Below are 25,783 nucleotides of genomic sequence, written 5' to 3' on the forward strand. Positions count from 1 at the left end.
TGTTGTTCTACCAACTTCCAATTTAAAATTCAATCAGTCATAAATTCTTCCCCTAACAAACTGACAAAACGATACAATATGGAAAATAGAAGATAAAAGAAAAATAAAAGTACAAATTCTTGGAATAAGAGAGAAAAACGTACAAATATGTCTAGAGGAGTCCATGAATATATTCGGGTGAAAAGGAAAAGAAGAATTCAATTAGGAAATGGGAGAGAACTCGAGTTCCGATGGGAGGAGAAATGAATGTGAGTGTCTTCAGAAAAGGGCATTTCCTTTTTCTTCTTTTTTATCCCTCCTCTTCAATCAAAATAATGAGAGAGACGAAGAACGGTTTAGTGTCTTTTTGTGATTGTTTCCTGCTGTTTGGGATTTCGTTTCAAAGTTTTTGTGGAGATTTGAATCTGGCAGATTTCTAATGAATAGGTTTCAAATCTTGGCAATTAAACGAAAAATGAATAGTGTTAGCCTTGATTTTTTCCTGTTTCTTGGCTATTTCATCCTTTAAGTCAAAAAAAAATTAAAATGATAGTATTGGTATCCGTGTTTTCCAATCTAACATACCGTGAACACTCTAATAGAAGGTTACATTCTATTCGCACTTTGAGTTTAAATATCTCGGTTTATATGAGAGATAACAAAAATGTGTCAATTGATAAAATGTTGAGGATGTTAGGATAAAGATTTTATCAGTTTTCAGATCTTCGATATGTTTTGAAGGAACCGAGATAAATTGACTCAAAATTAGGGTGGCGTTCTATTAGAGTGTTTACGGTAAGTGTATTAGCAGAAAGTACTGTGTGGAACTGAATAGTTCTAGTGAAAACTATCAAATGGAAAAAAAACACATTTTCGGACCAGGAAGACAAAAAATGTGTTCTGCTTCCCCCGTCGACCCCCCGTTGGTGCCACTCAAAACTTGTCAATCAAAAAATGTTAGAATTCCGGAGACTTGTGACACCTAGACACTAGACACTAGAAACGTTTTTTTTCTGTTTCATGTGATCTTGAGCTAGTGATAATAAACCAATTGTGGCTGATCGTTTCTTTAATGACTTTTGTTACAAATCGTAAATTCTCTAATAGAAGGCCACTTTATACCTGCCCTTTGAGCTCAATTATCTCGGGTCCCATAAGAGGTATCAAAACTGTTGAAACTGATAAATTGTTGGTGATATTATAACAAACATTTCAACAATTGACAAGTTTCCGATATATTTCACAGGAAGCTAGGTAATTGAGTTCCAAGTGCAAGTATAGGATTGTCTTCTATTAGACTTGAAGAAAGTTCCAGAGGTCCAAAGTATGAAAATCTTTTAAAAAAAATGAAAATCCGAAATTTGTTAAATGTTCTTTCAGGACATATTATTAACAATCAAATATATGACGAGGGGGTTATGAACCATACAGATTCAACCCAGGGATGCTCAGAATGGCCTTTTCGGAATTTTTCGGTATTCCAGTTTTGAAATATTTGGAATTTCGGAATATTCCGATTTTAAGATTTTCGGAATTTCGAAACCTTCGGAATCTTTTAAAATCCAAATTTTATAGTAGAATTTCCATTTCCCCATCACAAAAACGCCAAAAACTGGTGAATATTGACAGAACCATTTTGACAGCGCAATCAAGAGTAATTCAGTTCGAGATATGCAAGCAAATTTTTCTTTGGACATACCGTAGTCCAAAAATCTCTAATTCCAAAAAAATCTTCCGGAAATATTCCGACCGGAATTTCATTCCGAAAATGGTTGGAATTTTCGAATTCCGAATTCCGTTCCGAACATCCCAGATTCCACCTAGAAGACTACCGAACATATTAAGTCTAGCTTTCAAAAAATAATTATGAAACAGTATCGTTTCATTCGTTTTGTTAGTGGGTGTAGCGGGAATGTTTATTGTAGAGTTTTGAAAAATCTTGAAGAAAAGTTCATGGTTTTTTAAAGATTAAAATAACGTCGTACATGGGATACCTGACAATTCCTCAAACTTTAATATAACATTTGCTGCATCAAAAAGTTATCAAAAATGGATATGGATCTTGGAGGCAATCCCACGAAGTGTATAAATACCATCCAAAGAAAAAATTAAGAAATTCGTCAGTGTGTCATTTCGAGAAACACACACATAAAATCCAGTTTCTTCTTCTTCCCGAATGAATACAGAAAAAAGAACTGATAATTATCCTTCTTCTTCCTCCTCCTCCTCATCTAATTGCCCTCTTTTCGCCTACTTTCCTACTTTTTACACATTTTAATTCCTACCGTGTAAAAATGGAAAAATTCGAGAATTGAAACAAAAACGAATGGAAAAGTGAAATGGACTAAACGAAACAACATCTGGTCAATTCGAATTCGAATGATCAGGTCATTTTTTTTTCGAATTTCATATTTCTAAACACATCTGGTGTTGAAATTCGTGCATTTTGTGAAATGAGATAGATAAATGTTGTAGAGATCATAAAAATGAGAATTTGGGGAAAAAATGGAATGGAATGTTACATGTTAGAGAGGAAATAGCTAGAGAGGATTAGAGAAAAATTAAAAAGAGTTTGAAAATGGACCAATATTCTTTTCGATAAACTGGATCACGGCCGGGCGCGGCCGGCCGTCATTCAGCACTGCCTTGATGAAATGATAAAAATTTAAATTGGTTATAATAAAATGAACTTGAGGGCGAAATATTGCAAGTGCAGTAGGGTTCCGAAAAAAGCTCAGTCATGAACTTAAGCTCACGTGAGCTCATTATGAAGCAGGCTCATACGAACCTTTTTCGACTCCACGTCAAAGCTCATACAGGCTCATTTGACGAAAATATTGATTTTGAAAAAAGCTCATCGAGGCTCATTTGACGAAAATATTTATTTTGATAAAAGCTCATCAAGGCTCATTTGCAAAAAAGCTCACGTCGACTCTTTTTCAAAAAAAAGGCTCACGGAAGCATAGTTCAAAAAATGAACTGGAAAAGTGTTCACGTGGCAAAAATAATAATATCAACAAACACTTTAGCCAAATATTCAACTAATCAAGTGACCTGATGGGCAGAAACGATAGTGGCCTGAAAAAAACAATGGCGGCCTAGAAAACTTTTCTTGCAAAAATTAGGTCATCATGTGAAAATAGCCTAGAAATCATATCAGGTGAATATCAAGCGATTTCAACGCCATTTTCACTTGGTTGCCTAACTTTTGCAAGTGAGTTTTCTAGGCCATCAAGTTTTATGATACAGAAATGGTCTGGCATGAACCTAATTTGTTTTCTATTCTATATTGACACAGTGGCTTATCTATTCCTTGTTGAGTTCTTTAGGCAACCATTTTTATGTCGAAGAAATTGTGTAGCATTCACCTGTTATGTTTTCTAAGATATTTTCACATGGAGGCCTAAGTTTTGACAGTTGAGTTTTCTAGGCCACCTCGTTAAAATGACTTAGAATACGTATCAGGTGAATGTTATAACATTTTTAGGCCATAGCCGTAGGGAACTCAACATGCAATAGTAGGCCACCTTGTTAAAATGGCCTCGAAGTGACTTGATATTTAGAGTGTTCCATGGCCACTCATGATTTTTCCACGATTTCAATGATTTTTTTCTGATTTCTTTTCTTTGTTTACTTATGATGAGCCATATGAGCTTCTTAATAAAAATCACAGAAAGGCTCATGAGCCTTGATGAGCTTTTCGATAAAACTAAAAAAGAGTCGCGTGAGCTTTTTTTTCAAAAAGCTCATTCAAAATCAAATGAGCCTTAATGAGCTATTTGAAAAGCTCATTTTCACGTAAAAGCTCATCATGCCTTTTCAAATTCGGAACCTTAAGGTGCAGCGCCACTACCGACTGAGCTACAAGGTCGGATCCGGGACATTTGCCGCCAGACATTTCGCCACCGTGATGATTCAGGCGAATGGATAGGTTGCAGACCACAAAAAACATTTCAGGGTTTTCAAATATGCTTTTTCTGATAAAACTTATTTTAAAATCCTGAAAAATCCGAAAATTTTTTTTTGGTTTTTTTCAAGTTTTCAAATGTGTTCTAGCAGAAAAAGCATATTTGAGAACCCTAAAACTGTTTTTGTAATCTGCAACCTAACCATTTGCCTGTATTATCACGGTGGCGAAATGTCTGGTGGCGAAATGTCCTTGTGGCGAAATGTCGTAGTGTCGAAACGTCCGGTCGCGAAATGCCCCGGAGCCGATCGTGGGGTACGGTAAAGAGGTACGGTAGGCACAGGAAAAAGTGGAAGGTGTAAACACTGATTACTGTACACCGTCACGCAAAAACTAATACATTGGTCCCATAAAATTCATACTCTCGTCTCAAAAACTGTCCTCTTTGAATAAGATATATGAAACGGTTTAAAATTAATTTCTAAAAAGAGATGTCTGAAAATTTCTAAAAACAGCTTGGAATCGAAAAAAATTTTAGTTCTGGACAATTCTGTACTATTTCAGCGAAAAATAAAAAGTTTCAAATGGAATCTTTTTCGGTAAAATTTTTTAACTGTCATTAATAATCTAATTATTCGGAAAAATTTAGTTCCCACCTTAGTTTTTGCTTAAAACAGAAATTTAGACTTTGACACAATTTTCAAAAAATGACACCAAAAATATTAGTTAGAATTCAAATATCTGTCAAAATTTCATGTAGTTTGAGTTTCGATTTCAAATCAAAAGAGGACAATAGTAAGAGAGAGAAAGAGACACAGAGAGGCAGAAATCAAAACATTTTTGCAGAGTACATAGAAAAACGGCCTTGATCCTTGGTTTTGAAAAACATTTGTACAATTTTTAAATCCAAATTTTCTAGTTTCTATTGTCCCTGGGATCTCTGAAAAGTCGTTTTAGACAGCAATTATGAAATAAATTTCCAAATTGTCAGTATTGTCAGTTGACTAGTTCAATCAGAAATTTCTAACTTATTTGAGATTTTTGAAAATGTAAAAAATTATTTAAAAAATGTAACTGACAGCAGAATCACATGAATAGAAAAATAACGGGGGAGATATTCTGATGAATAAGAAGTGAGAAGGAGAAGAAAAAAGAGACGTCGTGTTGCTCGAAAAAAAAACACATAGAGTCGTGAGAGAGTGTAGAAGAGGAAGAGACGCAGAGAAATAGAGAAGCAACACAGAAAAATGTTGTCTCGCGCGGATAATCATTTGACACTGCTGCGTCTCTTCTGGAATATTCTGGATTTTTCTAGAGCAATTTCAGATATTTTTCATTGGAGAATTAGGGTAAAAACATAGGTGTTCTCTAATGACACTCCAAAATTTTTTGTGATTTTGAGAACAATAAGAAACGGAAAAATTTTCAAAATTAAGAAATTTCGATTTGTGGACTACTGGACTGTGTAAGTAAACATTGGTTTCTCAGTTTTTTTCTCCAATTTTCATGGTATTGAAGAAAAGGTGAATGAATTTTTAGAACTATTTAGTCTGGAATATTCTCGAAGTTTCTAGAGCAATTTAAGATTTTTTATTGGAAACTTAGGGAAAACAGTATTCCTTAATCACACTCCAAACTTTTTTGTGATTTTCAGAACAATTAGAAACAGAACGTTTTTCGAAATTAAGAAATTTGGATTTGTGGTTTTTGTAAGAATGCATTAGTTTTCAGTTTTTTTCCCAATTTTTACGAAATTTATGAAACTGTAAATGAATTTTTAGAACCATTTAATCTGGAATATGCTAGGTTTTTCTGGAATTTCAATTTCAGATTTTTCATGCTGAAAAGCTTATCGTAAATGTTTCGTATAAATTTGAAATAAGTGAGAATCGATTAAGTTTTCAGATTTCCCCTATTTTTATGAAATTGATGAAAATGTGAAAAAATTGTTTTCAATTTTTAAAATCTGACAACCTAAAAAACTTGTAAAAAATGGAGAATTCAAAAAAGTTGTTTGTGGAATTTTATGTATGCCTAGTTACTCATCTCCTTTTTTCCCCTCTCTCTTCTCTCTTTGTTTGTAAAAAACATAACAAAACAAAGTTGACTACTCGATTTTTCAAAGGGATGACGAATATTGGACAAATAAAACATACATTTATATCTATGTGTGGTCTTTAGTTAGTGAAAAAAAAATATGTTATTGAGTTGTAAAATGATTTTTAAATTTTGTCGAAAAAAGGGAATTGGTATTAAAAAATTTCTTGGAAGAATATTAGAAATTTTTGAAAAAACAATTTTTTTTATAAATTTACCATACCCGACTGTTAAGAAAAATTGTTTTCAATTGGAGAATCAACTAGAATATTATAAGGAACAAAAAATAACGAAAGAAAGTCATTAATCCGAAAAAATCCAAAAATATATGGTGCATGAGAAATTAAAGAGCTCAAATCAACTAAACGTAATTATTTTTGAGCAAAGTTGAGCATTTTTGTAGTTTCCAAAAAATTACATCTAAAATTAGTACGGTTTCAATTCTGACAGAAATTATTTGACCTATAGTATATACTGTTTCGCCGCTCCATTTCTCAAATTTTTTTAAAGGGTCACGCAAATCTATATTCATTTTTCAAGTTTTTCAAAAGTTGACAGCCTGACATCGGACCAACAGACACGTGTCGCGTTTCATATATAAGGAAGATGTATGAAAGTATTATTCTGGTTACAGAATCTGATACAAAAAATCGGAGCTGTGGAAGAGAAACGCCGGTGGCCGTGGTCAAAGGTCCCACGACGACAACTACAATAACATATTGTCGAATTAAAAAAGCGGGACCTGAGAATTTTAATACCGTCGCTTTTTTTGATCTACGAGAAAGTGCGGCAAAAACGCAATACTTTAGACTTTCGCCTCGTTCGAGCTACTTTCGCAATTAAGTTCGGTTTTTCGATGAAAAACAGATTTTAGAGATGCTAGCGATCATTTTCATACCAAGAAATCTAAATTTTGTCCAAAAAATCCTACTAAATTCACAGAAATAAGTTTCGTTTACTACCGTAGTGTTTCTAAGGCAAGGTCTCGAAAATTGACCGGGAAGCCGCCCGCGAAATTTTCCAGGTCCCATTTTTTGTAATTCGACAATAAAAGATATTTTTAATTTTTGAGTTTTTTCTCGATTTCTTTAAGTTGTCAATCAATTTGTTCACTATCAAAAACATTTATTTTCCCAACTTTCGGAAAAAAAATGTCAGAAAAATCCACGAAAAATAGCGAAAAATGAGATGAAAAATCCGGGAAATAAACGAATTTTTAGGTTACTGTAGTTGTCGTTGTGGGAGCTTCCGCAACGGCCGCAGCTCTGATTTTCCGTACCAGAATAATACCAAGTAACAAGAAGCCAGAAATATTTAATTCTAATTATTCCACCACCTAGAACTGTAAATACGCTAATTGTTTGAAAATTTCATATTTCTTACGGCAAAAAACTGAAACTGGGAAAAAACGTTTTCTTGGAAAAGAAGGAAAATGGAACAGAAGGAAACAAAAAACAGAAATACTATTATGAGAAAGAGGAACGGAAAGAAAACAGCTCGGAACATATGGGGGAAAAGGGGAAAATGTCTCAAGGGACAGAGAATATACATATCCATCTTTAGTTATCATTGGACACCGCCCGTCTCAAGAATACAAAGAAGAAGAAGAAGACCACTCCAGAAGGATTTGTCTCTCTTTTGTGTTCGTTTATTCTAGCGTAAGTGTCAAAAAAAAGATGGAAGGAATAGAGAGACTTGGAGACTTTTAGAATTTCACTGTTTCAGAGTTTTTGTGTAAACTTCATTTTTCTACAAAACATTAATTTTGGATTACCTCCAATTTAAAAAATTTAAAATCACAGTTTGAATTTTGATTTCAGAAATAATATTTTTATTTTCAGTTTCACAAGTTTCATGTGTTTTCCATAATTCTTGCAATAAATAATTATCTAGTGTCTGTCTGTTTCAAATCTGAACAAAAAACAGTCTCGTCATTCTCGAAAAAAAATGAATTCCAGAATTTAACAGAAAAATCAAAATTTCTCTGAAATTCACAAGTTTGGAACCAAAAATAGCAGATACATTTTAGAAATCCCATTCTATATTTTCTACTTTTCGAATTAAATTTTTCGGAATTTTTGAGTTTTCGTTTTCATAAAACTATTATTACTTTCCCAGTTTTCAAAGAAATATATTTTTTCTTTTCAGTTTCAAAACCATAATGTATTTTCATCAATTCTCGGAATTCAGGGTTGCAATCTGACGGGCTGGCCGGCGGGCCGGCCCGAGGGAAAAAAACCAGGGCCCGGCCCGGCCCGGCCGGCCGGCAATTAATTAATATTTGAACGCGCTATTTTTATTTGCAACGATGCTCCGATATGACGAGGCGCGCATTGTTTAGCAGCCCGTGTCGATTTACGGGGGTTTCTCAGCAGCACTTTTCGTTTTTTCGATTGTTCCCAGTGAAGCCATGTGTGAGACTACGTTCAGCACTGCGTCGTTTTTGTTAGATAAAACAAGAACAATATTACTGTACAAGCGTGTGGTGATGGTCGTTCTGGGTTCGCAAATAGCCACGAAATTTCCACACTGTCTCGACTGATTCTCTCACTAATTGTAGTGATTTTTCTAGTTAATTTTATGTTACTTTTCTATCTTTTTTGTTGGATTGGTTGATATGAGCTTTAATTTTCTCCCCCGGTTTCCATTTCTTTGTTTCCCCTTGTTCATTTATACGGTTTTTACATTGTTATGCTACTTGTTAAGAAATAAATTCAAATAATTCTTCAATAATTTCTGTTTTTTCTTAAATTCGAACGGGCCGAACCGGCCGAACCGGCCGGGCCGGGCCGGAGAAAAAATAATCTCGGCCAGGCCCGGCCCTTAATTTTAATTCCAGAGTATTTTTAATTCCAGAATAAAAAAAACTAAATTGAAAAAATCTAAATTTTTCTTTTTTAAAGGTGGTATGCGGTGAAAAATTTTATTGCTTTATTTTGTGCAGAAATCTTTGTAGATTCTCACAAAAATGAAGGAAAAACGAAAAAATTCCTTCATTGAGAAAAACGGCATCAAAAAATCAAAGTGGGAACTGGTGGCCGAGGGAAAAAGCGGCGGTTTTCTAGGCCAACTGCAGGTAAAAGCGCGCGAAATTCGAAGTTTTATTCATTTTCAGCGTTTTCTCAGATTTTTTCAGGTTGCTTCATATTAACTGGGAGAAAACTAACAAAAACCTTTGAAAACATTTTCAAAAATCTTTTTTAAAAAACTGAAAATCAATAAAACTTTGAATTTCGCGCGCTTTTACCTGCAGTTGGCCTAGAAAACCGCCGCTTTTTCCCTCGGCCACCAGTTCCCACTTTGACTTTTTGGTGCCGTTTTTCTCAATGAAGGAACTTTTTTGAATTTTTTCTTCATTTTTATGGGAATCTACATAGAATTCTGCACAAAATAAAACAATAAAAATTATCACCGCACACCACCTTTAATTTACAGAGTTTCGAGCCAAAAAAAGCTAACTAGGTATATATTTGAACCGTTTTTTGATTTTTTTTAATTCAAAAATTCGATTTTCCGGGAAAAAAGGGTAAACGATTTTCAAAAGAATTAAACTCGACTTCCTCTAACAGAACGACTCCCCTATACTTGGAAGTTTAGCTCAATTATCTTATTTTCTGTAATAGATTAGAACCAATTTTCAACTGATTAAATATTCGTGATGATATCACGAACATTTTGTTCGTTGACCACTTTTTGATATATTTTACAGGAACGGAGAGAATTTGGCTCAAAGTTGAAATTCAGAGGGTTTTTCGATACGCAATAAAGTGATGTTCGCTTATAGGGAATACTAAAAATAAAGAAATTGAAACCTCAGTTTTTTTTTGAAAACAAGGCGACTGGAAACTTCTAGCTCCCTAATCCTAAAGAATACTGATATTTTCTTGCAAAATTCTTCAGAAGGATTAACGAATTCACTAGAAAAAATGGGATCTCTTCTGACATTTGGCTCTATCCGTTTTTCGATTAAAAATGCATTTGTATTCCAAGACACAAAAAAGAGAATTAGAAATAAAAACATCTTCTCCATTCATTACAAATTCTGAGAGACGAACATCAAAAATGGTTCTTCGGGAAATGAGATGACGTCAAATGGGGAAGAATCTGGACAAATACAAGCGAATATAATTCAAAAGTCGAAAGAAGACACTGGATGCACAAAACTCAGAGAATTAAAAACAAATTAAAAAATAACACCTCGAAACAGAAAAAAAAAGTTTTTAATGAAATTTTGAAATAGCTGTTTTCTAGAAACATTTCATCTTTGCAGTTCATAAAAATGGGCCATAAATCTTGACAAGGTGTGAAATTTCGGGGGATAAAAGTGAGAAAAGGGACGAACGATTAATCGGAAGAATCGAAAAGATAACATTTGGATAATTCGGAGGAATTGGAAAGAGAGAAAACAGAGAAAATATATTGGGAGGATAAGCGTGTCTATCTCTCGACCTTTTCCGCGGAAAAGAGAGAGAGAGAGAGAGTGAGGACCGTACGTAAATAGAAATCGAACGATTTGATTTAAAATGACAGCCAAATCAAAGTGAACGCCATTCGGAACGATGGGAAAAGCTTGGAGAGGCATTTTGAAAGGAAAAATGGGTTTTTGAGATTAAAGGAGGGAAGACAGAAGATTTTATGGAGTTACGGTACGTGACGGTGCGCAGGTCGTTCGGCCGACTCAGCTTGCGCCACCGTAGCTCAGCTGGTAGCAACTCGGCGCCTCCAGCGATGGGCCCACAAGTTCTGGTGCTTATACGAACGAAACTTCAACAAACGAACTTTTTTGTTTTCGAAAAACATTGCAGTTTCACACTCTTCATTTCACAGATTTTCTCTGATGGAAAACCACTACAAAATGGTAATTGACATTATTATGAAAGTAACTTTTTGAAAAAAAGTTAATTCCATAAAACAGTAAATTTTTCAAAAATAATTCATTGAAAAGTTTGAAGCTTCAAATTCGATTACTGCTCATATTTGAGGCTAGGTTCCAGTAAGAGATAGCCTTTGCTTTTTTGAAAATTTTGTAAATTGAAGTCCCTCGAAGAATTGAACTTGCGGACAAAATTTTATCAGTGTAGCACCGTATTCGATTGAGCCACGCGCTCGCAGTCAGGGCTTTTTGGACCGATGAAATCAGCGATACATAATTGAGCTTCTGTTTTGGAAAAAAAATTTTCTTGTGTTTTCGAAATTCTCCGTTTCAGATGGAGCAGATATATAGAAAAATATTTGAAAAATGATGCGTCTGCTGTTGGTCTATCAAAGATGCTAAACAGAAAAATAGTTTCTTTTGGGGTAAGAATCGACATCTGGACCGGCACGGTATCTCCATTTTATTCGCCCACAAGTTCCTTCTCAGACGCGAAAATGGAGGAAAACAGTTTTTCAATGTTTCAACACCTTTAAATTAACATATTCAATTTCCAAAAAAAATGCCACGTTGTATTCTTTTCCAGATTTCAAAAACACTGACTTAAAAATGAAAATGTTAGAAGATCAAGAAACACAACAATAACAATAGAAGGCCAGGGTGGCTGGGCGGTGGTTTCGTTTTGCATTCTGGTGTGAGTATGTTCAATTTCCGAAACAGGAAACCGAGGGGAAAGTCGCATCGAATTACCATCCTCCGAAGAGAAGAAGAGGGGGAGCTCTATGGTTTTTAGGAATAAGAGGAGAGAAAAAGATACGCGTCTTATATATTTGAACATTTTCGAATGAATTATTCATTTTGTCTTGTTAAGAATTAAGAAAGGAGAACGTATGGGAACGTATGGGAGAGTGGATAATTGGAAGATGGATCGAATAATTTGAGTGGGTCCTATGCAAACTGAATTCAATATTATTACCAAAAATGATGTAGCGATTTTAAAACAGTAAAAAAAGTTGGGGACTGCAATAGTTACCTACCGTAAATGCTCTAGTAGAAGCTCCAACCTATACGTGCACTTTGAGCTCAATTATCTCTGTTTTGACGAGAGATATCAAGAAGTGGTCAACTGATAAAATGTTGATAACTTTCTGATATCTCTAAAAGGAACCGAGATGAATTTCCTCAAATTAGAAGCACGGTCCGAAAGCGGTACTTTTTGAAATGGTGGAGTTTGAAGCTTCAAACTATCCCATACATTTTTTGAAGAATTTACTTTTTAGTAGATTTACATTTTCCAAACTTTCCCTAATGGGTTATTTTGATAAGGTCAAACTTAATTCAAACAATTCGATTTTCAGTTTTTCATTTTTTCGTCTATTGGGCTGCGCGGTGCCAAAGAAATGGAGTGAAAATCAGGTTTCAGACCATTTTATCAATTTCCATATTTTAAATGTTTACTTATGTTTCAAGCAAATTGTTTATCAAGCTAAAAAACGCTTTTAACAATACTAAGTCAGAAAAAAATTTCGAAATTTTGCCAATAACGAAAATTCAATTTTTCAAGCAATTTTCAATGAATTTCATCTCGGATTCTCCTTCTTTCGCTAGTTTCCTCACACCCCGTTTCTCTATTTGCTCACCGATTTGAATAATTCGAAAATGTGTTCACACGCCTTGCCGCATGATTATGATGCGCCTGACGGGTGTCATCCACCTACAGTAATCCTTTGTTTTGACGCCTCAGAATAAACAAATAGTAGAGAAGAGTCACTGTTGGAAAACAAAATATACATGAGTAAATATACAAAATGGTGTTTTGTTGGGAAAGGACTTATCAATTATCAGTGATCATGAAGAAACTATGGGAAGAATTTGAGTGATCATTGCAAAATTCGTTAACGTATTTTGAAAAAAAAAAGCATTGTAGTGAACTTGAGAAAGCTATTGAAATAAAATGTTCGAAACAGAAAATTCTTGAAAACTAATTTTCGTAAAATACCTTTTTAGATTTTCTCTTTCAGCCAATTTATCTCGGTTCTTGTGAAAGATAAAAAAAATCTATCAACTGATAAAATGTTTCTCATAAAATAAACAACATTTTGTTAATTGAAGAATTTTTGATATCTTCTACAGAAATTGAGATAATTGAGCTCAAAGTGCAAGTGTAGAGTGGTGTTCTATTAGAGCACTCATGGTAGAACGACTACCATTTCGTAATTCTGTACTAAAAATTTGAATAAAAAATTCCGAATTTCTATCTAAATATATAGCCGTCGTACAGTTCCCTATTTTTTTGTCCCTTCCGCTGACTCACTAGATAAAAAGTACTTTTTCGACCCCCACCTTCGTTTTCTCCGCTAAACACATAATAATCGTCAGGCGTCTCATTTTTTTAAACAATAGTTTCGTATAGTTCATTGTAGCTCAATATTTCTACGGAAAGCCTTTTTGTTCGGTGGAGCGCTTATATTGCTTATTTGGGCTTGCACTGAAAATCAGGCTTTCGGCAATTAGGCTTTCAGCAAAAAAGCCATTCGACGGAAATTATGGTATAAATTATTTAAAAGAAAATTGGCAAACACGCTCCGCCGAACTTTTTGAGCTGAGCGTTTATTGGAAGTTCTTAAGCAGTACTAATTAATGCTGATAAACAACTTGGAAGAGATATAATAAACTTTTGAAACATTTAAAATTGTGAAATTTCGAAGTATTGAAAAATATGAAAAATCGAAACTCGTGAGAAAAAGTTAAAATCTGTCACCAATTTCCATTTAAAATTCTGAATCCAAAACTCAACAGAGCTCTCATTTGAATAACAATAGCCGACTCTAATGAACTAGATAATGAAACTGGTAATGGGTGAGAGAAGAGAGACGCAGAATCTCTCACTCTGTCCGGAAAGGAGCACTTTCTGAGTGTGTCAAGTGCTTTTTGCTCTTCATTATCTGTCCTTTCTCTTGTTGTATTTGTACACACAAAGAGATCACCCATCCATCCTCTTATCCCTCCGATTACTTTTGTAAGTTGTACTTGTTTCATCTCTTGTTGGCACTTCTTGTTCTACTTTTTTTGGACCTCGAGTAGAAGCGATCTGACCGAACCAATAAAAATCGAAAACATTACAATTTATGAAGACCTTCTGAAACATGGAAAGTTATATGATTGAGTTAATTTTTCAATGTTCTTTTCTAGGTCATGACCTAATTTTTTCTAGGTTACGAACTATTTTTTATCTAGGTCGCGACCCCAAGGCCCAAGGCCCAAGGCCCAAGGCCCAAGGCCCAAGGCCCAAGGCCCAAGGCCCAAGGCCCAAGGCCCAAGGCCCAAGGCCCAAGGCCCAAGGCCCAAGGCCCAAGGCCCAAGGCCCAAGGCCCAAGGCCCAAGGCCCAAGGCCCAAGGCCCAAGGCCCAAGGCCCAAGGCCCAAGGCCCAAGGCCCAAGGCCCAAGGCCCAAAGCTCAAGGCCCAAGGCACAAGGCTCAAGGCCCAAGGTCCAAGGCACAAGGCTCAAGGTCCAAGGCACAAGGCTCAAGGCGTTGAAAGGTCGCTTTTTCGAAATTAATTATCTGATTTTCCTGGAGCAACTGGCTGTTAAGAAATGAAGAAATAAAAATTGACAAAAATTTTTTATTTATTTAAACAAAACACAAAAAAATGAATCTAAAAAATTAGAGAAACGGAGTTCTCTCTTTTCTAACTTTTTTAAATGTTATAATTCTAAGTTTTTCCGAACCTGCTATAACTGGATTTAACACAATGAACATAAAAAAATCAGTATTGGGAATTCGAAAATACCAAATCTTTTTGGCATTCCGTATTGTATGGTAGGGCTCTCCGAAATTGGCAAATAGAGAATCTTCCGAATCCATATTTTCAAAAATTATTTTGAATACTTCAAAAGTTTGCGATTTGAGAAGTTCCTGAAGAATATTAAGATTGTAAATTTAGTGCAAAAAGGTTACCGTTCTGAAATGTGACAACTCTCCCACAGAAATTGTTTCAATTCGAATTTCCAAATTTCCGATTTCAGAAACATCTGGAATTTCATCATCACAATCTCTTTCTATGGGAATTTCGATATGCAATTCTTTGAAATCATAAACCAAATATAAAATGTCTCCCAAGTCAAATTTAGAATTTCTTAATTCCTCTGGAAAATTGTACATTCTTGAACATCTTCTATGTATTCCATCTGGATCGAAAATTTCCAAAGATTCGACATTTTTGCATTTCTTCAAAATCCTTTCCACTTCTCGTGCATCCACACTCCCGATTCTCAATTTTCGAATTCTCAAATTTTTCATAGATTCCAAAATTTTTTTCAAATCGAATACAAAGTTTTGAACAAATTCGAAAAGATTTGGATAATCCATACTTGTACTTCTCTCATGTTTTATTGGAATTCTCTTTTCTTCAGAAGGAAATTCGTCATCCGAATAATCGTCGTGTGGCTTTGGGTGTGGAGAGAAGAAGGCTTGTTTGTAGCTTAAAATTAATAGAAATTCGGAAGCTCCTACTGACACAAACAAAAAAATAATTACCTCAATTCCACTCCTAACTCTTCCAAAACTGTTTTCTGATGCCTCAAATTCACATAGAAGTCATTCAGTGCTACGTCGCAAAAATCATCAAAAATCAAAGAACGGCGATTTATTGTTAACTGATCCAAATTTCTTGAGTCATCACTGTATTCAATAAATTGACGTTGTCCATTTCTCAGAAAAATTTCCGATTTGATATGGTGATCACTTTCTACAGTAATCCGATATTTTTGAATTTTCGGATCCGGTTTCACTGCATCCATACACTTACGAATTCCCGAAGACACGCGACGCAGGTTTTGACTGAAAATGTGAAAAGATAATTATTTGAAAGTAATTAAAAGATTGGACAAAAAACTCACATGTCAAAACATTCTAAAGTCTGAGCGATTTGTTCCATCAAATCTCGGGTTTTCAGAACTTTCAAATATGGAGGTTCTGGAAGTTTCTGCAACATTTCAAAAAATTTAAAGTTGGAAAGCTGGAGGGGGAGGAACTCGGTTATAGCACCCCATCAGGTTAGGTCTCGTTCGATTTCATCGACTCAATCAAAATTATAGTTTTGATTTTCTCGGAATTCCTGGAACTAAAATTTTTTCTGCTTTCAGGCAATTGTTTCGCGAATTTTCGTTCCCAAAAATTTTACCAATTTGAACAAGTCTGAATACAGGTTTTATGGTAGTTTCGAAATGTTCATCTCAATCATTTTCCAAATTTTGAATTTCGGAAATTTGTTGAATTAAAAAAGTTTTTGTTTTCAGATTGCGAAAAAACATTCAACTCACTTCTTCTTGTTCCTCCATTTTCTCAATAGTTTCCGTTTTCACATCTTCCAAAAAGAAAATAACATAATCAGCATATTGTTCACAAGGGAATTGAAAAAAGTTTCAAAATCATCTTCAGTCGTATTTCCGTAATCTATTTCAATTTGCGAAAACGTTGAGGAATGAAGCAAGAGCTGAAAATCAATTGTTGTAAATAAAATTGAGAAAAAAAATTCACAGTTTTCACAGATTCCAAATTTTCGCCTGAGAAATCGTTGACATTAATGTCCAGTTTTAATCGATTTCCTTTGTTCCAATAAACCAATTTTAAAATTTCCAGAGTGTTTATGGTATTCGCAAATTCAAAATTAACCCTTCCCAGGATTTCCGCATGCAATAAAAAAATAATTTGGAGAGTTTGAAAAACATCGAAAATTTCAAAAAAAAACACTTTTAACTCTCAATGGCTCGTTTCTGGATTCGAGTGACTTTTTGAAAGCTTCGAAGAAATATTCCAACTTTTTCTCGCCTATTTCCTTTAAATCATCATCTGACGTAATTACAAAACTCTCCAAACAATCAGTTTGATTTTTCAGAACCAGTTCTAAATCTCGACAAAAAACTCGCAAGTAATTGTCATCAACTTGAAAATCATCGATTCTTCCCATCGTAACTGTAGTGTTTCCAGAACTATTTTCATATATGATGGTTCTCGAATGTCCATAAACATCTAGTTCAACTTTCCTCGACTTGAACAATATTCGAATTCGTTTTATATTCCTTCTTTCAAAGATAGTTAGTTTTTCGTAGGCGGAATACATAGTTTTAAAGAAAAATGAAGACGAAATGGAGAGGGAGAAATGAGGTGGAAATGGTGATTCCTTATCATTTTTACAAACTATCGATAAAACTTTTTATCAAAATAGAGTGTTTTCACATTTCTAACTGGGTGCGATCCGTTACTATTTGAACATGTCGCCCCGTCGGAGGTACCTTGGAACAATATAAGAACACTTCTAATGCAGGCTGTACGGTTTCAAGAAGTCTGAAATTGAAGATATTAAAAACAGAAGAAGTCAAATTTTAAATTATTCATTTCAATGAATGATACACATAAACAAATTATTTCATTCATAATTACAATTCATCAACACGCTTCAGTTATAATGATCAAAATCTTGTAATGGAGACCCGTGCTTCCTCCTTTTCCTGAAGCAACTCATCCAACTGTCTTCTGGTTCTGATGAGATCATTCTCGGTTTTTGAATGGATCTTGGAATCAATTCCAAGTTTCTTACAAGTATCGCATCTTTCCAATCCCCGAGAGATTATTGACACGACGATCTGAAAAATATGCTTTCGAAAGCACGCCATAAAGATTGAAAAACTGAAGCCGTTCAGTCATAGATACAGAAAGTTTGAAACATCAGAACTTTGATAAATCAGAAAAAACGCTAACCTCATTATCGAACGTAGTACTATAGGTACATGGACGTATATGCGAGACCGGTGCGATTTCCTCGGGTTTAACAGGTTCTGGAGGTGGATCAAGAATTACAGTATCCCAATCGGACTTATCGAATTTGAAAGAGATCCAGAAGAAAACGACGGAGACGATCAGAAGGATGGACATTCCAAGCCAAATGAACCTAGAAATAAAAAAGAAGTTTTGATATTTTATGGGTCTTATAGAATGTTTCAAATTTCTAGAGATAATAAAAAAGGCTAAAAACACATAATCAATTTCTGAAAACTGTTTTTTTAACAAAAAATATTGTCTGTTTCATAAACATCTTATTCACACAGGAGCAATGCGCCTTCATTATGTGTTGACTAAGTCGTATGGATAATTAAATGTTGATAAATGATAAAATGTTTGTGGTAACATTACCAGTTTTTATCACTTTTTATTTTAAAGGTGGTGTGCGGTGAAAATTTCTATAGCTTCATTTTGTGCGGAATTTTATTCAGATTTCCATAAAAATAAAGAAAAAATTCAAAACAATAACAAAAATGCAAAAAACGGCGTCGAAAAAGCGACTATGTATCCGGTGGCCTAGCGGCCATGTGTGAGTTATCTAGTCCCTCGAAGGGAGAAGCGTGCGAATTCGAACTTATCTTTGATTTTCAGTGTTTTTTCACCTTTTTTCAGGTTTTTCATGGTTTTTGTTGATTATTCTCCCAGATATTTCAAAAAACCGGAAAAATGTTAGAAAAAAACTGAAAATCGAAAATAAATTCAAATTCGCGCGCTTCTTCCTCCGGGGGACTAGAAAACTCCCACTTGACCACTAGGCCACCGGTTACATCGTCGCTTTTTCGACGCCGGTTTTCGAATTGTAGTAAATTTTTTTGAATTTTTTCTTTATTTTTATGGGAATCTAAATAGAATTCTGCACAAAATGAAGCAATACAATTTTTAACGCACAACATCTTTAAAAATTTCTCTATTTTTTCAGGAACCGAGATAAACGGAATTAAGGCACAGCAAAACTTTGGAGTTCTTGGAAATGTATTCCAAAACTTTTGCCTTTTTCCTAAACTTTTCAGATTATACAAAGCACGAACAGTGATACATTTTTTAATGCTTTAATTTTCCATTCTGGTGAGATAGCCTTTTGTCACAAAAAAGCCTAGATTAGCATTCTCAAAAGGTACGAAAAAGCCTAGATTACTTATTTAGGACTTCAAAATTGTCGATCTTCAATGAAATTGTCAGACTTCGATTTTTATTGTCTAACTTACCTCCAACTCTCCCAATTATCTCTTCTTCCGAAAATAAGCGGAAGAATATTGCTCATCACCGACGCGAAGTAGAATAATACGATTTGAGTTCGAATCATCACTGGGAGGTAGTATTTGCTGAAAATTATAATTTATTTGCTGTTTTAGAATTTTTAAATCGTGAATCATTTTATGATGCTATCAGTGCTGAATTATAATAAAACTCACTTGGAGATAATATTTGAGCTTTTGAAGAGGGATGGCCAGGAAAGCGAAAGAAAAGCGGCTATGGCAGCATAGAATATGAGTTGGATCTCGAAAAGAAATCTGGAATTTTCTTGAATTAAATTGAATTATTTGAAGGTTCTTACTTGATCAAAAATAGAGTAATCATGATCAGAGCGGACCCGGTCAAGCTGGCAAAACACAAAAATTTAATGGAATAGATGGAGGTGAGCAATGGATTTTTCTCGAAAATTCGAGAGATGAAAATCTTGAGAATTAGATGAACAGTCTGAAAATTTTGAAAAGAAAATGCCTTAGAGAATAAAAGCATACCATAATCAGAGAAATGGTACAAGCGGATTTCTCCAGTGACTGATTCATAATATTGAAGAGATACGTCGGAAGATATTGAATGAAGAATGAGAGAAGGAGGAAATAGGAGAAATTGCAGAGGGAAACAGATTGAAATTGACGACATAATATCATTTTCTGGAAAGAAATTTACAGGTTTGGTGCGTTAGTAGACAATGGTCTTGGAAAAGCTGAAATTTCCAAGATATCCAATTCTCCCAGACTTCATTTGATCATTTGTGAAATTATTTTCAAAGAACTTTTGTAGAAGTCGAAACAGAAAACCTTTGAACTTCGAAAATCTGGAAAATTTTGAATTTCGGAAGTTCCGAATTCCAGAACTTTCTTGGATTTCTTTGGATTTCCGAATTTCAGAATTTTCGAATTTTTCACTTTTTGAATTATTATTTTCAAAACATTCTTCGGCTCCTGGACACTGGGTATCTCTCAAAAAATCGAAAAAATTGAACTTTTCAAGAACGATGTCTAGAAGTTCGAATAATTTTTTCGGCGAATAGAAGTCTCATTTTGAATGGTTTTATTATAGACATCGTTTTTTAAAAGTTCAACTTTTTCGATTTTTTGAGAGATTCCCAGTGTGAACCTATCATTATTTGGAGTACGGTAGATGAGAATGAACAAAAAAGCAGAAAAACACAAAATTGAAATGAGCAATGCCCATCTGGTGCGCAAAAACCACTATACAAAAATGCAGAAAGGTTCTGAAACGTCATGTTCTGAAACGTCGGGTTCTGAAACGTCGTGGTTCCGAAACGTCGGGTTCTGAAACGTCCAGGAGCCCATTCTTCGACATTGTGGAAAAATTCAATCATCCATGAGATTTTTGAGAGAATTTTTAAAACGATTTCGAAACAGAAAATTTTTGAAGACCAAATTTTTCGGATGATATTTTTAGAAATACGAGATTTTTGTAAAAAATAAAAATATATTGAATCTTAATTCCTGGAAATTCCGAATTTCTGAACTTTCTTGAATCGCTAGGTTTCTGAATATTAAAATTTTCGACTAACAGAACATCTGATGCTTCAGAAACTTTTTAAAAAATTCCGGATCTGAGCAGAATATTATTTTCAACGAATACCTTATAATCAATATTTCCTCTCACGGACTCATCCCTCTGAATTCTCTCCAACTCGTTACTGGATACATTTGCATGCCGGATCGGAGTTTCTCTGGAAATTTCAATTAGCCAAGCCACTTTTTAGTAATCTTTCAAAAACTCACTTATAAAAGTAGAAAAACGCAATTGTGGCTAGGAAACTGATGATCGATTGAAAGTAGAAAACAACTGGCCATCCGAAAAAGCTCTTGGAAATGTAGGCAGCAATTGGGTAGAGGAATGATGGAGAGATCTGGAAAAAACAGTATATTTGAGTAAATAGAAAGATTCCCGATAAACTTGGACATATATGCCGTTCACAGAAAACTAGAAAACTGGATCAAGATCAAGAGAGATGTTTTTATAGGTTATCATGACAGCCCATCAAAGGCAGAAATTTTGATAATTTTTTAAAATCCGAATGAAACAGGAAAATGTTTTCGGTTCTCGATCGAAAACGTTTTTTAATACTTATTTTCACTGAAACAGACAGAAGCATACATGTCGCGGGACGGGACGGGCCGGCGGAGGAATTTTCACTGGCTCGGTCCGGCTAGCCTGGGTTTTGAGGCAAAACTTTAAAAAGTCATTTTTTGAGGCAAAACTGGATTTTTGGGAGCATTTTATTAAAATTTCTTCGTTTTCAGCTTTTAGAAGTGTTATGAACTTAATTTCGTACTTCAAATTTATCATTTTGACAATAGTGTATCAAAAATCAACAGAAAAATTTTGTATTTTATTCGTAGTATTTTACCCGTGGCGGAAAAATTTTCCTCTTGCCCGCGGGCCGAGCCGGGATTTTTTAAGTATGGACAGAACGTTTGAGCCGCTTTTTTGTTTGGTATGATCCTCACAGTATGTTAGAAGAGTAAAAGGTAAGGAATATGAAAGGCACATTCTTATCAATTTGTGAAGAGTTTCAATACTTTTATCATTTTCTTGAAACGTTGTTTTTTATTTTCCCCAAACCCCATTCTTTTTTTAGGATTCTCTTCAATTTCCGGTGTCATATTTATAATATTTACCCAGACTCTTGACCTCTGTCCCCCTATTATTCACTCCCAAAAACGGAAGTTCACACTCACCTGTTGAAATGTGGACAGAACCAGGAAACAGAAGTGGTCATTTTTTCGGGTCGACCACTTTCGAATGACACTTGGCACTAGAAGAAGAGCCGATGGAGCCATGGCACCGAGCAGGAATTGGGTCGTTGCGACGAATGGAAACCCGTAGAAAATGGACCAGGGGAGGAAGGCACAGAGCAAGGTGGAGATGAGACAGGTGACAGAACACACACGGCGATACCCGAATTTCTGGAAAAAATTGGCATGAGAATCCTTCCTGTCAAGAACAAGTCGAACAAAAACCGTTCATAAGTTTTTGCTCGAAAAGTGGGATGAAAGACAATTTTTTTGTTTCGATTTCAGATGGATCGGTCAAGTGTGGCAAACAAGTAATAAGACGGTCAGAGAAAACTACGATAAAACTGCCATAATGTTTTTACCTAGTGAACAAATAGAATTTGTGAAACAGAATATTTTGTGGTTCTCACAGAACATTATACGGAACGATGCGTAACTTATTTCACACTGAATATTTTCGAACCGTATAAAATGGAAATTTTAGAACTTAAAAATAACTACAAAATGGTATTAGTTGAAGAGCTATGGCTTATCCTAGAACAAATTTACATGTCGTGAAGCTGAAAAATAGGCGAAAATCTCAAAACGCTCCTTCGTTAACATGTAACTCGTTCTTAGACAAGAAACAAATTTTCAAATGCTACCATTTTTTAACCCTTTTCAAAGTCTATAGCTTCCATTTTATATGTTCAAAGCATTTGGTTGTGAAAAAAGTTACGGATCGCCCGTCGTTGGCATTATAAGTGTGCAACTATAATTTTCTTCGATACTTCATTTGTAAACAAACATTGGTTTAGAAAGCGAAGAACTTTTTTAAAAATGACTCTCTGAGAACATCGAAACCTATTAAAAAATCTAAAAATTCTTAGTTTATGAAACAGGGAAAACTTTTTTCATTTTTTAGTAATTTTCAAATTCTAGGTCATTTGAAAGTTATGATTTTTTGTTCTTTTTTGTGTAAGGCTGGATAAATTTTTTTCAGTTTCAAAATCTTCACAATCTTACAAAAATTGCAGTACATTTTGATGAGACAACGTATTTTATTGACTGGAAATTACCATCACAACGGGTCTTTAAAAGGAGTCTAAACTAGTTTGGTTATGAAACGGGGAATATTTTGGTCATGATTACAACATTCAAATTCTAGGTAACTGGAAAATTGTAATTTTTTCTTTATTGTGTAATGCTGTATTAATTTTTCAGTTTCAAAACCTTCAGAATTTTTTGAAAGATGGAGAACATTTCAATTGACTTCTTTCATAGAAACTTCTGTATTTCTGTGTGCCTGTCTTTCTCGGAGTTTTACTTGAATGACGTGGAACGTGGGACAAAACCATTTTTCCAGTACAAATGCAAAAGGGACAATCTAATATCAAAATAAACCCTTTTTTTCCAACTGGGTCTTTCTTATTGTAGGAAAATGGAACTGAAAAACTTCCCGTTTCAAGTTGTTGCTAAAAACTCTATATCATTCAATTTTCTGGTGGACAGATAAACGTTGTAACTACTCACCATGATAAAGAACCAAGTGGGCCAGATTGCTATCAGTGATCCGAGAGGAGCCACCATAAAGATTATACTCCTCTGAAACCCGGTGAAGGTGAACCATGACGATCGGAAGTCGTTCATACTCGCAGCCATAGCCTCTCGAAGCAATTCATCTGGAATCATCACACTTTCTTTGTTTTCTAGATATATCTAACTTACAATCGTTCTGCGTTCCATTCAAAACGTTCTCCAAGCTTTCCTCTGACATGCAAATCAATGTGAAATTGATAAGAATGGTATTACTGTAGACGACGGCATTGAGGAGGATGACGAGAAGGAGAAGTAGGAATCGAGTACGATGGAGGAATGATTTGTATGCTGGAACGGAGTCAGTCGAACAGCGGGTGGCCGAGAAGAATGGGCTGGAAAATAACTATTTCGCTGTTTCGTTAAACTGGGGTATTTTCAATCTGTGTGATTGAGCATCAACATCAAAAAGAAAACATCGAAAATAACATCGTTCATGAAACTTTTAGAATTCTGAATGTTAGTGGTGAAACAGACAAAAATCAAAGTTTAGAAACAAAATTAACTGTCTCAAAACTGTCAGACTTCGTCATTTTTAAACTTTGATGCTATTCACGTACCACACATATCGTATACTATAGACACATCATCGCTAATGAAGTTCTTAGCATCCCAAATCTCTTATAGTTAGCTGAAACAGAAACTAGTTTTACTGATATTTAAAAATCAGAGATGTGGTAGAAAAACGCTGGTGGCCGTGGCCGAAGGTCCAACAACTACAACTACTGTAACCTAAAAACATGTTGGATTTCCGGATTTGTTTCTCGGTTTTCCCTGATTTTCGATGACTAACAAGGTGGATAACAAAATCTTTTTATAGTGAAAAAAAAACTCGGAAAATGTAATTGTGCTTATTGTCTACCGTATCTTTCGTTTTGGGACTTTCGGTATTTATCTTCCAACGTTATAAAATTAAAATGTTTTTGGCCGTCTTCGGAGTTTTCAGATTTCAAATTCTCTTTTTCGAGAAGGTGTCAAATTAGTTCAAATTATTCGAAGGTATTTGAAGGTAAATAAAGAGTTCTATAGGTGGCCTTGGGTTTCAAGTGTTAGTGGGGATTCAAAAGCCAGTTGAGAACCGTCAAGAAGTTTCTAGTGGACTGCATAAAACTGATTATTTTCAAATTTTGATTTATTCGGTATACTAACTTACTTATTCCTCAAAATTCTAATTGAACATCTTACATCGTAAATGTTTTCAATGAAACAGAAAACGTAGAACAAATTTGACCGTTTTCAGAATTGTTGGAATTCGAAGTGTTCTGTTCCGAACAAATGTCTAAGCAATTTGAATTAGTATAAAACTTAATTTTTGAGTAAATAATCCTTGAAATCGAAATTAACTATCTTGACATTTACTTGCCAAAATGAAAATTTTAACGATATGTAGTATGACATCTGGGATTAATTTCTGCAAATTTTCGATTTCCAAAAAAATCAACTCACGCCTTGAGAGCATCTGCAGAAATCATCGTCTCATCTGGAGCAAATCCTGTGTATCGTATCCAAAAATCATCAAAATCGTTTCGTGTCTTTCTCACCTGGAAAAAGTGCGGAAAAACCTTTTCGAAATATCAAAACATGAAACGAATTGAAAAGAGACAGAGAGCCACTTTTAGGTTGATATTTGAATAGACCCCATCTCTTTTCATATTTTGACGGTTGGGAGAAAAAGCGGGAAAAACGGAGAGGAAATGTGAGAAAAAGAATGCGTAAAACATGTAAATGTGTGTACAATTCATCCGGGAAGTGAGAAGAAAAAAAGAGAGAACAATGTGCTTTGGATGATTCATTCTGAAACACTCTCTGGGACGCCCTGACTTTTCGATGTTTGTTTTTGAACCGTTTGGCACTTAATTGATTTAATAAAACAGTTAAAGGTGGGGGGACAGGAGATTTTTCGTAGTTTTTTTGTAGCTAGAGTATGCATTCTACCGTAACGGTGTACAACGCTTAATGTCACTCTGCGTACAGCTGTCGTCCTCGCCTTTATGTATGCAATCGGGCGTGCGCTTTTTGCCCGCGTGGCTCAGTCGGTAGCGGCGCCGCACCCTCAATCATCGCCCTCACAAGTTCAACTCCTCGAGGGACATCTTTGAACGGAATTTCGAGAACATTATTTTCTTCATGTCCCCCCCCCCCCTTTAAAGAAATGAAATTCTTCATTTTGAAAACTTCAAAAAGGCAGAATCTCCGAAGAGCCGTCAAATCAAAAATAAATTTATATTCTAAAACGTTGAGAAGTTTGAGAAAAACTTTAAAGTCGAAATAGGATATGATCCCTTAATCAAACGTAGTCTATTAGATGATTCGAAAAATACTTTGCTTCTGAAACAGAGAATATTTCGGTCATTTTTTGAAATTTCCAAATCTAGGTCATCATTAGAAAATGCTGATATTGCTCTTTTTTGTGTAATGGGGGATTCATCGTTTTCGATTTCAAAACCTTCAAATTTTTTCAAAAGTTCTATGCTATAGTATTGGTTT

General features: G+C 34.8%; 3 protein-coding genes across 3 annotated transcripts; 1 reads left to right on the top strand and 2 right to left on the bottom strand.

Annotated features, from left to right (window-relative positions):
• Positions 1–208: 208 nt before the first annotated feature.
• CBG21728 lies at positions 209–14,416 on the top strand (the record flags this gene model as incomplete). Its single annotated transcript, XM_002632924.1, has 3 exons — positions 209–248; positions 7,547–7,641; positions 14,129–14,416. The coding sequence occupies 3 exons, from the start codon at positions 209–211 to the stop codon at positions 14,414–14,416; spliced, it is 423 nt and encodes a 140-aa protein (XP_002632970.1).
• Positions 14,417–14,522: 106 nt separating this feature from the next.
• On the bottom strand, positions 14,523–16,980 carry CBG21727 (the record flags this gene model as incomplete). The annotated part of the gene is made up of 5 exons (XM_045235225.1): positions 14,523–14,774; positions 14,817–15,339; positions 15,396–15,698; positions 15,758–15,833; positions 16,611–16,980. The coding sequence occupies 5 exons, from the start codon at positions 16,978–16,980 to the stop codon at positions 14,523–14,525; spliced, it is 1,524 nt and encodes a 507-aa protein (XP_045097374.1).
• Positions 16,981–17,329: 349 nt separating this feature from the next.
• Positions 17,330–25,389, bottom strand: CBG21726 (the record flags this gene model as incomplete). The annotated part of the gene is made up of 12 exons (XM_045235226.1): positions 17,330–17,503; positions 17,619–17,808; positions 18,905–19,021; positions 19,112–19,210; positions 19,255–19,397; positions 19,442–19,597; positions 20,562–20,652; positions 20,705–20,832; positions 21,665–21,892; positions 23,234–23,382; positions 23,429–23,631; positions 25,367–25,389. The coding sequence occupies 12 exons, from the start codon at positions 25,387–25,389 to the stop codon at positions 17,330–17,332; spliced, it is 1,701 nt and encodes a 566-aa protein (XP_045097375.1).
• Between the last annotated feature and the right edge of the window lie 394 nt (positions 25,390–25,783).

The sequence above is a fragment of the Caenorhabditis briggsae genome, assembly GCF_000004555.2.
Source record: "Caenorhabditis briggsae complete genome, chrIV, whole genome shotgun sequence".
Lineage (NCBI taxonomy): Eukaryota > Metazoa > Nematoda > Chromadorea > Rhabditida > Rhabditidae > Caenorhabditis > Caenorhabditis briggsae.